This window comes from Antennarius striatus, chromosome 7 (assembly GCF_040054535.1).
Source record: "Antennarius striatus isolate MH-2024 chromosome 7, ASM4005453v1, whole genome shotgun sequence".
Lineage (NCBI taxonomy): Eukaryota > Metazoa > Chordata > Actinopteri > Lophiiformes > Antennariidae > Antennarius > Antennarius striatus.
The window spans coordinates 6,338,854-6,353,350 of NC_090782.1; the positions used below are offsets into that span (position 1 = coordinate 6,338,854).

Here is a 14,497-nt window from a genome sequence, read left to right on the forward strand (position 1 = left end):
TTAATTTAGCCACTGTCACTTTTATGACTATTGGTAATAGCATGAAAACTTATGGTGTGCCATATGGAAAAAAATACATAGAAATGTAAATTAAAAGCAACCAGCTGACAAGAAAATATCAGTTGCATGCGTAAACAACCAAATATCAAAAGTAGGGAGCAAGAAAGTTGGAGCAAAAGTGAGTCATCTTGAAATTATTCTTTTCATATTAAGTACATATCAAGTTAATTTTTTCTACAGCTGTATATTGATGTAAAAAAAAATTTAATTAAATCGTAAGTCAAGATGTATAAATGTGTAACAATAAACTGAGGGCAGAAAACAGTTTCTTAGTTGATTTTATTCCAGCCACAGACGCTTTCTGACACAGAAGCATGAAGAGCTGCAGCCGTGTGTGGTCTCACCATCTGTGGAGGTGGATCCTCTGCTTCGCTGGGCAGATCCCAGTGACAGAAGAAGACTTCCCCCAGGATTGGGTTGTAAGGTTTCTTGGCCACTGAACCTTTTCTCCCTGCGTGGAATGCTGACAGGTACCACTTCACCACTTGCACCATGCGCTCCTGAGGCTCCGGTTGCTCAGCGATACTAGTCAGAGTCACACGAGTTAGTCTCATCATTTCTGAAAAATGGCTAATTTAAATATTTGAGTATGGGCTTGCACCAATAACAGAGATGATCAGTACCTTACAAATAAGTCCGGATGTGCAAAGAAGTCTGCATACATTTCTAACAAAGACCTCCTTTCTAGGATGAAGGTAGGCAGGACCACCTGTGAAATGTAATGAGGTCAAACTGTGGCTGTGTGGGTTGTTCAAAAGAAAACAGCCTGCACAAACAATGTAGGAGAAAATTAGATGTAAAAGAATGAGATTCAATAATGGAGGGAGGCTCATAACTACGTATGCTGGTCAGGGGTCTTTACCTTCGTGAGGTCCATGCCCAAACGAACTTGTGAGAGAAGATGCATGATGACACTCTTGTGCTCCTCCACAGACTCACCCTCATTGTCATCATCCCGGTCGTCGTGGCAATCAAATTGCTCTGGAGACAATAGTACAGGATAACTTGCACATGACTGTGACAACAAACGTTCCCATTACCATCTCCTACATCAGCAGGTGAGCGCACCAGTTTGTGTTTCATACAAAAACAAATGCAAAAACCCATTTGTGCCTTATTTCCAGCTTCACCTGCTTCTGTGGTCCCATTGGACATGGACGAGTCCAGAGATCCAGTGGTGTCTGGTCGTTTCAATGCGGTTTCTTCATTGGTGAGGGTTGAGGCAGCTGGAGGCCCTGAGGGACTGAGGGTAAGAGGAGGATAACAGGAGCAGAATCCAGCGATTAGTGATGACTGAATGAGTGGGACTTTCATTTTGTTTCCAATCTCTGACTAGTTGCTGTGTGAATCACTTCCCCCACTTGACCAGTTAAACGCTAAAATGACAGAGCTGCTCTCCAGTTAGATTGACTGTGAAGTGTTGGTTGCTGGGAGGTGGGTGATGCTATACTCACTCTATGCAGTGCTTGGGGGAGGTGCTGCTCTGGTAGAACTCGTCAGCATCATAGAACTCATCTTCGCTGGACGAATAGGAGAAGTCTGGCACAGAATGTGAGGGGATGGGGATGTGAGTGGGGGAGGTGACACCACTGCTGGGGCCTGATGGGCCACTCCCTGACGGGTGAGAAAAACATTTACTGTCATCAGTGCCTCTTGCATTTTCCTTTCTTCCTTATTTATACCGTGTACATACAGACCACGACCAGATCGACATGATGCTACAACAATAATTACTAGACCTCTAACTTCACACTAACCTGAAGCTTTCTTTAAAATAGTGATGGCTTCCTATGCAGAGCCTATCGACGGCGCTCAAAGAGCGCTGTCGATAGTGCACAGCGCAGCATTTTAATACTGCTGTCTCAGCACAGAAGACAAACTGTCATGAACCTCTGCTTACCTTTGGGTTTCTACCTAGTTGTATTTTTGCTTGGAGTTCATGGACACAACACTCCGCATTAAATAGTAATATGTTTATTCTACAGCAATAATTTGAATTGTCGTTCCATTAGCTTCAAGATTGTTTGGAGGGTTTTTTTTTTCATTAAATTTTTGATGAGTTCTATGCATCTTTCAATAGAAGAAAATGGTTTGAGAAAAAAAGAAGAAGACATTTTTCAGATTTTCAATTTGTAAAACCTACAAATTGAAAATTAAAAAAAATGTTCCTAATGTTTATTTGTAAATCAGTCTGGACCATTATCCACATATTCTTCAACAACAATAAATACAAGGAACTCAGACAGCAAAAACATCCACTAACATATTTCAGTTTGAATTTGGATCAATACCAAAATCTAATAGATTGCTTCTTGGGCCCTTGCTTGCCACTCCAGAAAGTTTAATCAAAATCTGTTCATACCTCTCAAGTAATATTGCTAACAGACTAAGAGCAGCATAAAATATATCCTCCTCGTGGAAGGAAATTATCTTTACTTGTAGTGGTAGAGCCGTCAGTCTCGTGATGTCATTAGTTGTAACTCTAAAGTGAACCTTTACCTGTGCTGTTGGGAGTCGGGGTCTGCAGACTGCCCATCACCGTGACAATGGGACCAACAGGCAACGTGGAGGGTCGTTGGTCTGATTTACACGCCTGAGAAGCATCTTCAGATAGAAAAAAACAAAAGCAGATAAATTTGGACTGAGGTCTCGAAATTGATCAGAATCACATGAAAACAGCATCAATGCCTTAAATCCAGGACGAGCAAACTACTGGAGACACACTGTGACAAGACCACAGGCTATAAAGAGACTCAAATATCCTATTTTATATACTATTGTAACCAGAAAGAACGTAAATATACTGAAGGGCTGCATGAATCTGTTTTAATACAAATCAGCATCAGTCATCTTATTTTCAAAGGGCTTGGATAACATTAAGTCATGTAATAAACATACAGGATATCATCTCACTGGGCACTGCATTTTGGAACATACCAATTCTATTCTATTCAATTCATTCACCTTAAAATGTTAAAACCACGCGTCTCAAAACCCTGGATGATACTGATCTTTCCATGAGATGTTGCTTTGTGTTTCATCCTACTTTTCTCAATACCTTAGTGAAGCATTACAATCATTATCAGCCGGTGGTCTGGACATTAAATAATAATAAAATACACTTTAACAACCCCTCAGGGAAATTGTTATTTTTTCACTCATGTTTGTATATCTTGAAACATGTGCATATATATATGTGTGTGTGTGTGTGTGTGTGTGTGTGTGTGTGTGTGTGTGTGTGTGTGTGTGTGTGTGTGTAAAATGTCAAAAAATAAAATAAACCCATCAGCAAACCCTTCATGTACTGTAATGTTGTGACAGCATGACATGTGACCAAGAGAGGGAGCTGTTGTTAACTCTCTGGATGACCAGTCGTGATGGTGACTGAACATGAATGTGTGTGAGAAACACTGACGTGGCAGATGTGGACAACCTGTGGGCAGCGTGGTCTGTGTTGGCATCGTGGTGTTTTCTACAGGAGTGGCCAGAGGCGGCTGATAGATCCCATCCACTGGGTTGATGGTGCTCTGCAGGAGATAAAAACAACTTTGCCATCAACAACATAAACAGACACTGGCTACCACGTTAGTGCACCACTCCACTGTCTGCTCACCCATCGAAAATGTTAGATCCAGGAACAACCAGGGAAGCTTACTTAACAACAGGGATGTTGTGTTTTTTGTCAGAGTGTTTGTATTTAAATTAAGGACATCTATGTAAGACTGTGCAGACTTTGTAATCTGAAATGAAATGCCATTTCTTTCATTAAGTCATACACCATTGGTCATCAAAGTCCCAGTCTGTGTATAGATCAGTTTAATGGTGGACCTACTTCACATAATGAACAGGGAAATAAAATATGCACCACGTAGCCTGGGAAGATCAATTTTCCTTCCCTCACATTTCCTGGAAAGAACTATGTTTCCAGGTTCCAATAATCCAATCAATACAGAACTAACGGCGCTGCTTGACATTCAAACACCAACAGCAACTTTGCACAAAAAGAAACAAAAAGAAGCCAGTCGACTCCCCCGCATCAAGATTACCCAGTGGTAAAAACTTGTGGGGATGTTCATATCTCAACACCTCATCTCAACATCATGCATCAATGCGTGTAAAACACACACACAAAGTGCTGACATATAACGCAGGCAGTGCAGATAAGTAATGGGGTCACGAGCACCGATGACCCAACTGATAGGAACACTGACAACACCACAAGATTAAGCAAAACCATATCGACCCTTCATTCCCCAACTTGCCCTCGGGGCTCTTGGTGGCACTGAAACTGGATCCAGTCAATACAATGTGTAATATCCCAGAATCCAAAGCTGTCTCCGAGGTTTAGAAGTTTTTACAGTTTGATCGGGTCATTTGAGACAAACGGGAACAGACACATCGAGACAGAACACAATCTGATCCAAGTCTGTAACAAAGAAACTACAGTAGCAGGTGTCAGCATCAAAGTGGGACTAGAACACCTAGTGATGGCAGGCCCACACAATCCCATGATGCAACACTGAACGAGTTACATAAAAGATAATGACTCCAGGGGTAGAGGAGACCGTAAGGAAAAATTATTGTTTTCCTGAATTTACCCCAAATGCTCATCTAAAAACTTGGTCTGTTTACGTCACAAGCTGAACAAAAATCAAATAATTATTTGTGGTTAAAATCTCATGCAGAGAATCTTGGTTTGACGTCTCACCTCCATTTGCTCTACTGATCAAACTTCTTTCTCTTAGCTTCTAGCTTTCTGCCTGTCTTCTTTGCTTTCCAGCTCCTTTCTGCACTGCCTGATGCTTGCCTACTCCTCGTGCAAAAAGTTAAGTGAAGGCTGCTAATTACAGCCAACTAACAATAAATATTGGTGTGTCACGGCTGGATTTTGCAAGCAAGATTTAAAGTGAGCGCAGACGGACAGAAGAGAGTTATAGCTAAAAACAGGATGAGCACTGCGTCACGATGGACACATTTTTCTTTTGGTTAATATAAGTTTAAAGCAGCAGGTAGGCTGAGGAGCAGAGCAAACCTGAACCAATCAAAGCACATAAATTTCTTTGACAGATAAATACTGAGCAGGCTGCTGGTGGGTGCCGTCTAAACGATTCCAGAACTTTACAGTAATTCCCCTGCTGATGCAACTTCAGAAGGTCAGTCAATTATTGTTATTTATTTCAACTGTTTTAGATAAAGGTCTGCAGTGTATTTATCTTTCGTTACACAAGATAGGCATTCTCACACTGCAAAGCACACGGCCTATCACATATAGAAATGTAAGGTTACATGTGTAGAGTGTATGCTGTGTAATCCGTAATAATGTACTTAATGACAGATTAAGCTGGCTATAGTGATAATGGAGGCCGTTGAGCTGTGCAGCAACTGTAAGACTCGTATTTCCAGGGCCACAGCAGAGGTTTTCCACATTAGTCAGTTACATACAAGCATTTCACATGACATTACCTAATAGTCCACTGTTCCAAGTACCCATTAGGTTTTGGTAATTGCAGGGTGGTCTAAAATTTCCAATTTCTACTTCAACCCCACATCCCCCCAAATTTTCCTTTCTGTCCTACAACCGTTTTGTGAGATAGGAAATGTCGTTCAAAACAATTTCCTTGGTGGTGCTCTAGGATACTCTGACATGTTATCAAGAGCTGGTGATTAAAATCCCTGCTGCCTGGAAATCAGGCAATGTGGACGTGCGAAAAAAAAGTGCATTTTTGGCCAACGGTTGACCTGCTTAATTGTTTGTTTCACAGCCAACTTAAACTTCTCAGCAACAAAGTGAAGTATTTGCTTATTACAGTATTTTTAAAACTAAAAAAAAAAAGAAGATGTACAACTTTAGATGAACTGCCTTTGCACTGTTTTCAAACTGAATTAAATATCAAATCAGATTTAGAAATGACTAGTCAATTGATGTGTTACAGAGTGCCAACATTTTTGGAATAGGATGTAATAAATCAATCTAAAAATTGAATGCAAACACTCCGGAATAAATTAATATACATGTGATTGATAAAGCATGATAAAGTCCTGGTAGAGCTCTTGACATTAGAGCAGGACTCTTACAGAACTAATAAAGTGCTCTCTTGATGGCTTTAATGCACCATGGTTCAATAAGCAGGCAGTGTGTACATGACAAATCAATGGTGAATTGGGCTCTAATTATTGGGCAAAGTACATTGTTCTCTCATACCCAGGGATGCAAACACTAATGTATAGCCGAGAGAGATTTTGCAACAATGCACATTTAATGTGCTATGTTCAAAGTTAGTACAAGCAAATGAACATTTTGTGTCTTGGTGAAGAAAAGAATAGCTCCCAACCTCTGCTTCAAGTGTTTGTATCCCAGATGAAATCAGGAAATGATCTACTTTAATCAACAGGAAAGTGGTAGCAGACGTCATGGAAAGAGCTTGAGACAGAGACTGCTTCTAAATTACAGAGCATGCACTACAGAGGTTTGATTTTTTTCAATCATCTACAATGGAGAATAAATTAAGCAAAGATAGAAAGTTAGCAGTTTGTTTGATTTAGATTTCTGTCATGGACGGAGAACGTCAAACTTACTATAAGTCCGTTTGCGTGTTGCTGTTCGTTACTTTGGTCCTTAAAATTTTGAGAAGACAACATTTGTGTATGGTGAGTCATTTTATAAAGCATTTTGAGCATCTGGTATAGAAACCAATGAGAACCATTCCTCTCATCACTCGAAACGCTCTCCAAATGGCCATAAGCTGTAATCCTTTCATCACATGGTAAAACCCTGACTTCTGTCAGTATCATCAGCAACATGACTGTTAAGACCGACATGTTCTGCTTTTTAAAAAAAAAATTGTTTTCTTGTATCATAATTCTTGTGACACCAAAAAAAAGAACATGAAACAGAAATGACTGCTTCACTTCCTTTACAAAGGGTTGAATGGAACATGTGATGAAATGAATACGGGGCTACACCCTCATTAACCACGGGCCCAGACAGCAACTGAAGCAGGGAACTACCCAGAAACACAGGGGAGGTAACACACAGTGCACACACTGAAACAGTCTGATGAGAGCAATTACAACAATGAAGCGGCATTTCAAACTACAGACACATGAAACAAACCTTGCTGCTATAATGCGTACCTTGGCAATTTGTAGCAGTACAATACAGTGCTTGATGGACTCTACCATACCCTGAAAGAAAAAGACAAATAGAATTCAAAACTAGGAACTGACTTGAGAAGCTCAAAGACAGGTTGGAACATGGCAGGCACCAACTTACACAAGTAGTCTCTTTCAAATTTTCAATTTTCTGTAAAAAGGAGAAGGAAATATGTTGTAACAAAGTTCAAAAGCTGAAACACTGATATTTAGCAGCAAACAAAGTGACACTGATGGTAAAAATCAATATGGTGATGCTTTCCGGAAATCTATAGGTTACTGGAAATCCATAAGCTATCTCACACTGAAGTGAAATCAATCTAACAAACAGCGTTAGTTTTGGGGGGGAAGTGAATCACACAGCTGCTGGTAAACAACCACAATGTCCTGAAACTGGACTGCTTCCTCACACATAACAAAACATCTCTACAAGATACCCGGAAGAAACTAACCTCGTGTGTCCTCTTTTTAAACAGTTACCTTAAAAAACCTGAATGTGCTTCATTCAGCTGAGGAGCTAAACTGCCAGTATGTGAAAAGGAGAAACTATTGTCTTCATCAGCAGAATCATGTATTAATCAGGATTTAATTAGCATTTAATACTTAATCAGTATTTTCCGCACTATATGGCACACCTAAAAGCCTTTAATTTTCTCAAAAACCAACAGTGCGCCTTATAATCTAGTGGGCCTTATTTGTGAAAAAAGTTTTGAAATAGGCCATTCATTGAACGTGCGCCTTATATAGTCCAGTGTGCCTTACAGTGCAGAAAATACTGTAATCACCCAGTGGATCAAAACTTTTTAGAATTCAAACTTCTAAACATGAAGATGTGCTGGTTCTTGGTTCAATAGTTGTAAACGGAATATCTTTACTTTTTCGAAAGATGATTCAACAAAATGGGACATCTGAAGATATAATCATTGGGATCAAGCAGGATGTAGTAGAATTTTTTAATTTTTTTAGCTATGTTTGCTAAACTGAGTACACAAACCGATTACGGTACTGCAGAATATCATCTCAATTACTAGTTGAAGCCCTACAATCGACCGAGTTGCTGATCAAGTCTGGCCTGTCAGTCAGGAAACTGAAAGGTTTCGTTGGGTAGCTGATAAGACAAAAAATTTGAGCAACTATTAGGTTCATTCTATTTTGCTGGCTTTTCTAATTCAAGAAAACTTAAAATTACACTCAATACCAATTCTGAACTCATAATCTTCAAAAATTCTTCCGACTAGCCACAGATACCAAAAGTCTGTGTCACACCAGAGCACCACGAGTCGGTTTGCTTCCTCTTGTTGGCCTGGGCTCTAATGACAACAAGGACAGCAGACCAGAGAAGTGACACACGAAAACAGCGTGGAAGTGCTGGTACTCACTCTGCTTGATTCATCTTCTTTAGAGTCCTTGATCTTCTCATCAAAAAGCTGGGCGACAGCGACACACAAGGAGAGATGAAAAGGGAGAAAAGAGAATTGGAAGATAAACTTAGATGGAAATAGTTAAATGAGGCTTGAAATGATCAGATCTCTAAAGATGATGTGGTTTGGAATAGCCTGGTGACGAGTAACGATATGCCAATATTTTTTTTTTTCATCAGTACTTCTACCACAAATCAACTTCTGCTTTGTTAAAGAGGAGACAACGAAACAAAAAAATATAATTAGAGAGATATAATGACACAAATTCAAATGATTGAATATGATAAATACCACTTTGATCCAAGTGGGGAAATTAACTTGGATTGGCATACAATTAATTGGCACACAACTCTCTTGTAACCAAGACAAAATAGGCTGATAAATTTAATTGTATTCTTAAGTATAAAGTCATTAGGAAAGTGATACAACTTTTTAAAACATGTTGGGACAAGGCAGTAAAAACCAGTAAAGTTGTAAAATGCTCAAAAACACTTCATTTGAATCATTCCACAGCTAAAGAGGCTCATTGGTATCAAGTGATTTGTATCGCTGCGCATGAAAGGGGGTTATTAATGGAGAGGGGGTCATTACTTTATAAAACACTCCATGAACAAATACAGCTTGTCTGAGATGGACTCGTGTACAATAAGCATCTCTTGGTCCAATGAGTCTGCATTACAGACAGTTTTTAAAAACATGGATGTTGTTTCCTCCAGTCTAAAGAAGAAAAGGAAGCCTAGAGTCAAAGTTCAAAAGCCAACATCTGTGACTGGGGTGTTCAGCTGCTTTACTGGGAGTAACACAATGGTACACAGGGCCCCAATATTTTAGAAACATACTGAAAATATTAAATTCAGAATAAGAATACAATGAACATATAGAAAATAAAAGAGTTTAAAAAGTAAATATCTTACCTGTGTTGCATTTTAATGATTAATTTGATTTACCTAAATCTTATTAATTGTTCGAATGTTTTTGAAATTGCTGTGGTACAGACTTAAATGAATCTGAGGTTTTTTATGAATTAGGTGTTTATTCTGTCAAATGGAATATTTAACCTCATGGATGTTCAGCAAGTGTGTGTCAGATGTAGCTTTATGTCACCAATCTCAAATATTTTAGACAGTGAGGTGTTTCCTACTATGAGTCCTACCTTTAACTGGTCAATTAGAATCTGCAGGTAGGCATCAGCTTCAGCGAGCTTCTTATCAAAGTCTTGAACAGTTGGAACAAATCCTGTCTCGACCTCCTGATGATGGACAAGCAAACACAGCCAAGCATGAGTGCAGCTGAACCGAATCCATTGTAAAAATACCATGCAGGTACTTGGATTGTAGAGTGAAATACACACCCACCACCAATATTATGAGTCAAGTATTGACACAATACACATTTATAAATAAAAACTGTGTCTTTGTACTTCCTGGACAGGTGAGCTTTGTAAAGTGTTGCACAAAATGGTGGACAGAAACATCATCGGTTCAGGAGAATCTTCCAGCTGCACAGTGTAGCGGGGGAGATATGAACACTATTGTTTAAATGCTAGCCTGCATAAAAGGCCAGCAGGGCTGTCTGCCTGCATGCCTGGCTGATTCTGGGCCAGCATATTTCATACTTTAACTAAAGTAAATCAAGGAACTCCAGACCGGAGAGAATGTAGCTACTGACAGACGTGTGGAAATGTTGCACTTAGAGTCATTGTCTGTTAACCAGCTCATCTTAATAGCCCCATCAGAATCAGAAACACACACTCCACACTAACACACACTCATACATAGACACTCACACAAAGAGACTTGAGCACAGATAATTTCATTACACATAACATCCATTTAAAAGTAATTACTAGACCACTGGTCAGACATCTGTCTCAATACGTCTGAGCTCAGCCAAGCAAGTCGAGTCCAGCTGGAAGAGTAATAACAAGGCCACAGAACGCCATCGACAACACAACAACCGCTATATGTCAGATTAATCACCACATAACTAACATGGCATGCAGGTACCGCTGCACGAGTTACTCTGGCAATGAACAAACAATAATAAACTATGTACGTCAAGCTCTTATCAAACCTCGTTAGGTGCTACTGCTCCTTTGGATATGGAGTATTGCAGAGTCCCATGGTGCCCCCTGTGTGGGGGGGCTTTTCTTCCGCTTACAGAAGATACGAGAGGAATGTGCAGAAAGGCCATGAACTGCCACATTTATTCCAACTGATAACTTGAGCTTTAAACAAAGTCCGAGTCAAAGAAATGGCCGTGAAGCCTGCAGCTAACTCACCACACTTCCTCAAATGGATCAAAGGTAACATGTCTGTTTATGTGACTGGGAAATGTAGCTGCCCACATGACAGCCTGAGCATAAATCAAAAACGAGGTGATGCAATAATGCAAACGTGTGTGTGTGTGTGTGTGTGTGTGTGATTATTAAGTCATTCCATTGTGAGCAATTTTCAGTGACATGTTGACAATAATTTTGTCATTTCTCCTCCTTAATCCTCCTCTAATTACACGCCATAGCATTCGCGGAAAAATAAAAATAACATCTCATAATGACATCAACCGAATAAAACACCAAATGGTGTAAAACACACAGGGTGGCTGGTTTTTAGAGACGCTGAATGTCTCGTGCTTCTTGTCATCATTCCTATTCTTGCATTACTCCCAGACAACGACACCTCCTCTCCCACTCGTGTCAGAATGTGACAAAGAGGGAATATTTTAGATCATCCTGCAAAGTCTCACTCAGACAGCTACACACTAAGTGTCCCAGAGGCTGCAAAGACCTGCCCAGCACCCTGCCCCCTCCTCACACTTGTGTGTGTTTTCACGCAGTCTGACCCACTTTAAAACGGCTGCTCCGGCAGCACGCTGCTGCCATTAAACTTTTCCTTACTGTGGTGCAGTCGCATTAGCATATTGTGTGTGTCTTTACTTACTAGATGCCTCACTCCGATGAACATGCTGCGTTAAAGCTCGTACATTTCTCCCGTCAGACCCTTTAGCCTGGAAAAAGGTTGACTTGCCTTTATTTCCCCATGTTATTCTGTTTTTCACTCCCTCCAGCAACAAAAATACCAGCTCTGGTGAAATAAGTGTCCTTTCTCAGACCCTCCTCCTCCTCCTCTTCCTCCTCCTCCTCCACACAGAAACAGTAAACAATCTCCTCCTCTTGCTCTCCACTGCACTCTGTCAACACAAACCACAGCAGCCTTCGTACTGTGACCCTTACAGCCAGTGCGTCTACAGCCTGTCCTTCGGCAGCAGCTATCAGCTGAGGATTTGGTGTGAAGGCAGACAGAGCGGAGTTAATCCAGGACCCTCCCCAGGCAGGAAAGACACACTTCCTCTCACACAGGCCGAAGAGAAAATCGCACAAAGCAGAAGCAGCAAGGGCTGACAGGAACATGCACTGAACAAACGCTTTGATTGGCTGAGGGGGAGGCAGATGTTCGGTTGATCACGCGAACGGATCTTCGGATTGGTTGGTGTAGGGTCACATGATGCAACGACAGCAGTTCTAAGCCTGCATAAGTGTGTGTATAAACTGCATGTGTACACACTACACAAACAGGCACACGTAGCACATCAGAAGGATTTGTCACAGAGGGAGGGAGGGGAGGAAAAAAACCAGAAAGGATGAGGGGAGAGTCATGAAAAGGGTAGTCGTGATGGTAAAAGGGAGGAGGAAACGAATGACGAGAACTGTATGGAGATGATGTCTAGTTTGGGGAAAAAGAGCAGGAAATAAAATAAAATGCAGACGAAAGGTGCTGGAAGAAGATCCAAAATATGAAAGTTTCTCTCAAAGTTGTTGAATGTTTCAGTGTAGCATAGTACGTTCCTCCCAGGACATGGACACACACACACACACACACACTTTGTGTGTGTCTTTGTTATCTAACATTTAGCTTTCTGTCTAAGGTTGGTTATAGGCAGCCTAAGGCTGTTTCAGTAGCAGTGTACTCTTAAGGGATTCCACATAATAATAAAATAATGTTTATTTAGAAAACAAATATTACATTGTATAAATACATAACAGCTGACATAGGACTTATCATAACCAGTCATACAAATGTCAAAGAGCCTCACATCAGAGCTAAAATTTCATGAAATTGAGGGACGGATTAGAAAGACACACCAAAAGCAAACACCCACACACGCAGACTTACCTGGAGCTGGAGGGTGTGACGCAGGATAGTTCCCTCTAAGGCGTGGATCCACTTCTCCCGCTCATCAGCGTCTCGGGCTGAGGACAGAACGACGCAGAAAAACAATGTCAATCACCTGTTTCAGCAAAATAACGGTGAACTGTGGTAAGAAGTGCTGATACAGTGACGTTGTTGAATATCCATGCAGTTTAAAAAATAAAATAAAATCTAAAACGCCAAAAGCAAACTACAAATACCTTATGTTCAGGGTTTACAATGATGTGTCATATCATAAATATGATGATATTTTTCTTTTTACATTATTTTACATGGAGAGGAAAACAAGGAAGGACAAACGCAGCAAAAAACAAACAAACAATAAGGTGAAATAGAATTAACTAAAGAAAATCACATGAGAAATGTCTGGAGGTTTTAGATGGCTGACACAGAGAAAGCGCCTTTGGAAAAAAATGCTCATTGACTTTCTAGATATTAGCATAGGAGATTGACAACACTTTGTTAAGCATCAGTCAGACACAGCTGGGAGGCAGTTAGCTCTGTTGAGCATAAAGATGAAAGCAAAAGGAGACAGTTTCTTTTTAATCCATGTGGAAAAAACATGTAAAGTCTTCAAGCCTCAGTTGTGTATCAGTATAATGGAGTCCCAGGAGCACTTACTTACTGAAGTACCAGCTGGATTCCTGGAAACCTCTTGGTCTCATTAATTGCAAAAGAGCAGAACGCCAATTCACCCAATCACGAAATAGTCTGGAATGCAACACTGGAAAGGACCAGGTTGGCTCATTCTCCTCTTCTTGAGTGTTCATGGTTAACTAAGTTACCCTGAATGTACTTTGTATTTATTTTTACTTGTGTGTGTGTGTGTGTATACATACACAGTAATACCTTGACATATGGGCAACTCGAGACGTTTTTGAGACATGAACAATCACTTTGTCCATGTTTTTGTTATAGAGACAGGTCATGCTTTGGACGCCACCATTAGATGTTGGATGTACAGAACATCAGCTGAGACTGCGTCTCATTCTTTCTACGTGTTGTCTGCGAGCTTGTGTGTTCTTATGACTTTTGTGTTTCATACGTCGTTACGTAACTTATACAGTACATAATTATAATTATGTATAGGAAGTATATGCATGTCTAATGCTTGATTAACAAATATGTTTTTTTCCTAATTTATGGGTTGTCTCGTAAGGTTGGAATGGATTGAAATGATTTTAGTTATTTTAAAAGGGGAAAATTCCATTGAGATACATGCAGATTGACTTAGGAGCTCAGTCAAAGAACGAACTAAACTCTTATCTCAAGGTACATACACGCAGAAGTATATAAACACACATGCATACATACACAGTGTAATATTAACATTTAATTTGTACATTTCTAGTTCCAGCTTGCAACATACCCATACATTCCATTTAAAGTGTGTGTGTGTGTGTGTGTGTGTGTGTGTGTGTGTGTGTGTGTGTGTGTGTGTGGTGACCATCATAATAAAAACCTGTAACTACAAAGAAATATGAAAGACTTCAGAAAGAGTAATAACAGTTAAGTTCAAGCCTATATTTGTTTTACAGAATTGGTCTGCACTGAGCTGGAAAAAAAAGACATAATGAATGGCCAGCACAGAGGCTGAGCAGCGCTATAGCAGGAAAGCTTTTAAAGACATTAAACGGAAGCCGAGGCTCAGGCCAA

At 40.2% G+C, this 14,497-nt stretch overlaps 1 protein-coding gene across 6 annotated transcripts in view; it reads right to left on the reverse strand.

The window, feature by feature from the left end:
• Positions 1–14,497, reverse strand: part of osbpl9 (oxysterol binding protein-like 9) — a 28,328-nt gene that overhangs the window by 3,837 nt on the left and 9,994 nt on the right. Inside the window, exons 4-16 of one of the 6 annotated variants that reach the window (XM_068318571.1) lie at positions 12,806–12,882; positions 9,787–9,882; positions 8,592–8,639; positions 7,334–7,363; positions 7,195–7,245; positions 6,637–6,675; positions 3,494–3,587; positions 2,560–2,664; positions 1,515–1,674; positions 1,191–1,303; positions 923–1,041; positions 684–769; positions 405–585 (exon numbers count right to left, since the gene is read on the reverse strand). In XM_068318571.1, coding sequence (XP_068174672.1) covers positions 405–585; positions 684–769; positions 923–1,041; positions 1,191–1,303; positions 1,515–1,674; positions 2,560–2,664; positions 3,494–3,587; positions 6,637–6,675; positions 7,195–7,245; positions 7,334–7,363; positions 8,592–8,639; positions 9,787–9,882; positions 12,806–12,882 — 1,199 coding nt within the window. Of the gene's footprint in view, positions 1–404; positions 586–683; positions 770–922; positions 1,042–1,190; positions 1,304–1,514; positions 1,675–2,559; positions 2,665–3,475; positions 3,588–6,636; positions 6,676–7,194; positions 7,246–7,333; positions 7,364–8,591; positions 8,640–9,786; positions 9,883–10,706; positions 10,905–11,572; positions 12,013–12,805; positions 12,883–14,497 lie in introns of those variants that run through there. The other 5 variants (XM_068318569.1, XM_068318575.1, XM_068318574.1 and 2 more) reach the window with 5 other exon arrangements.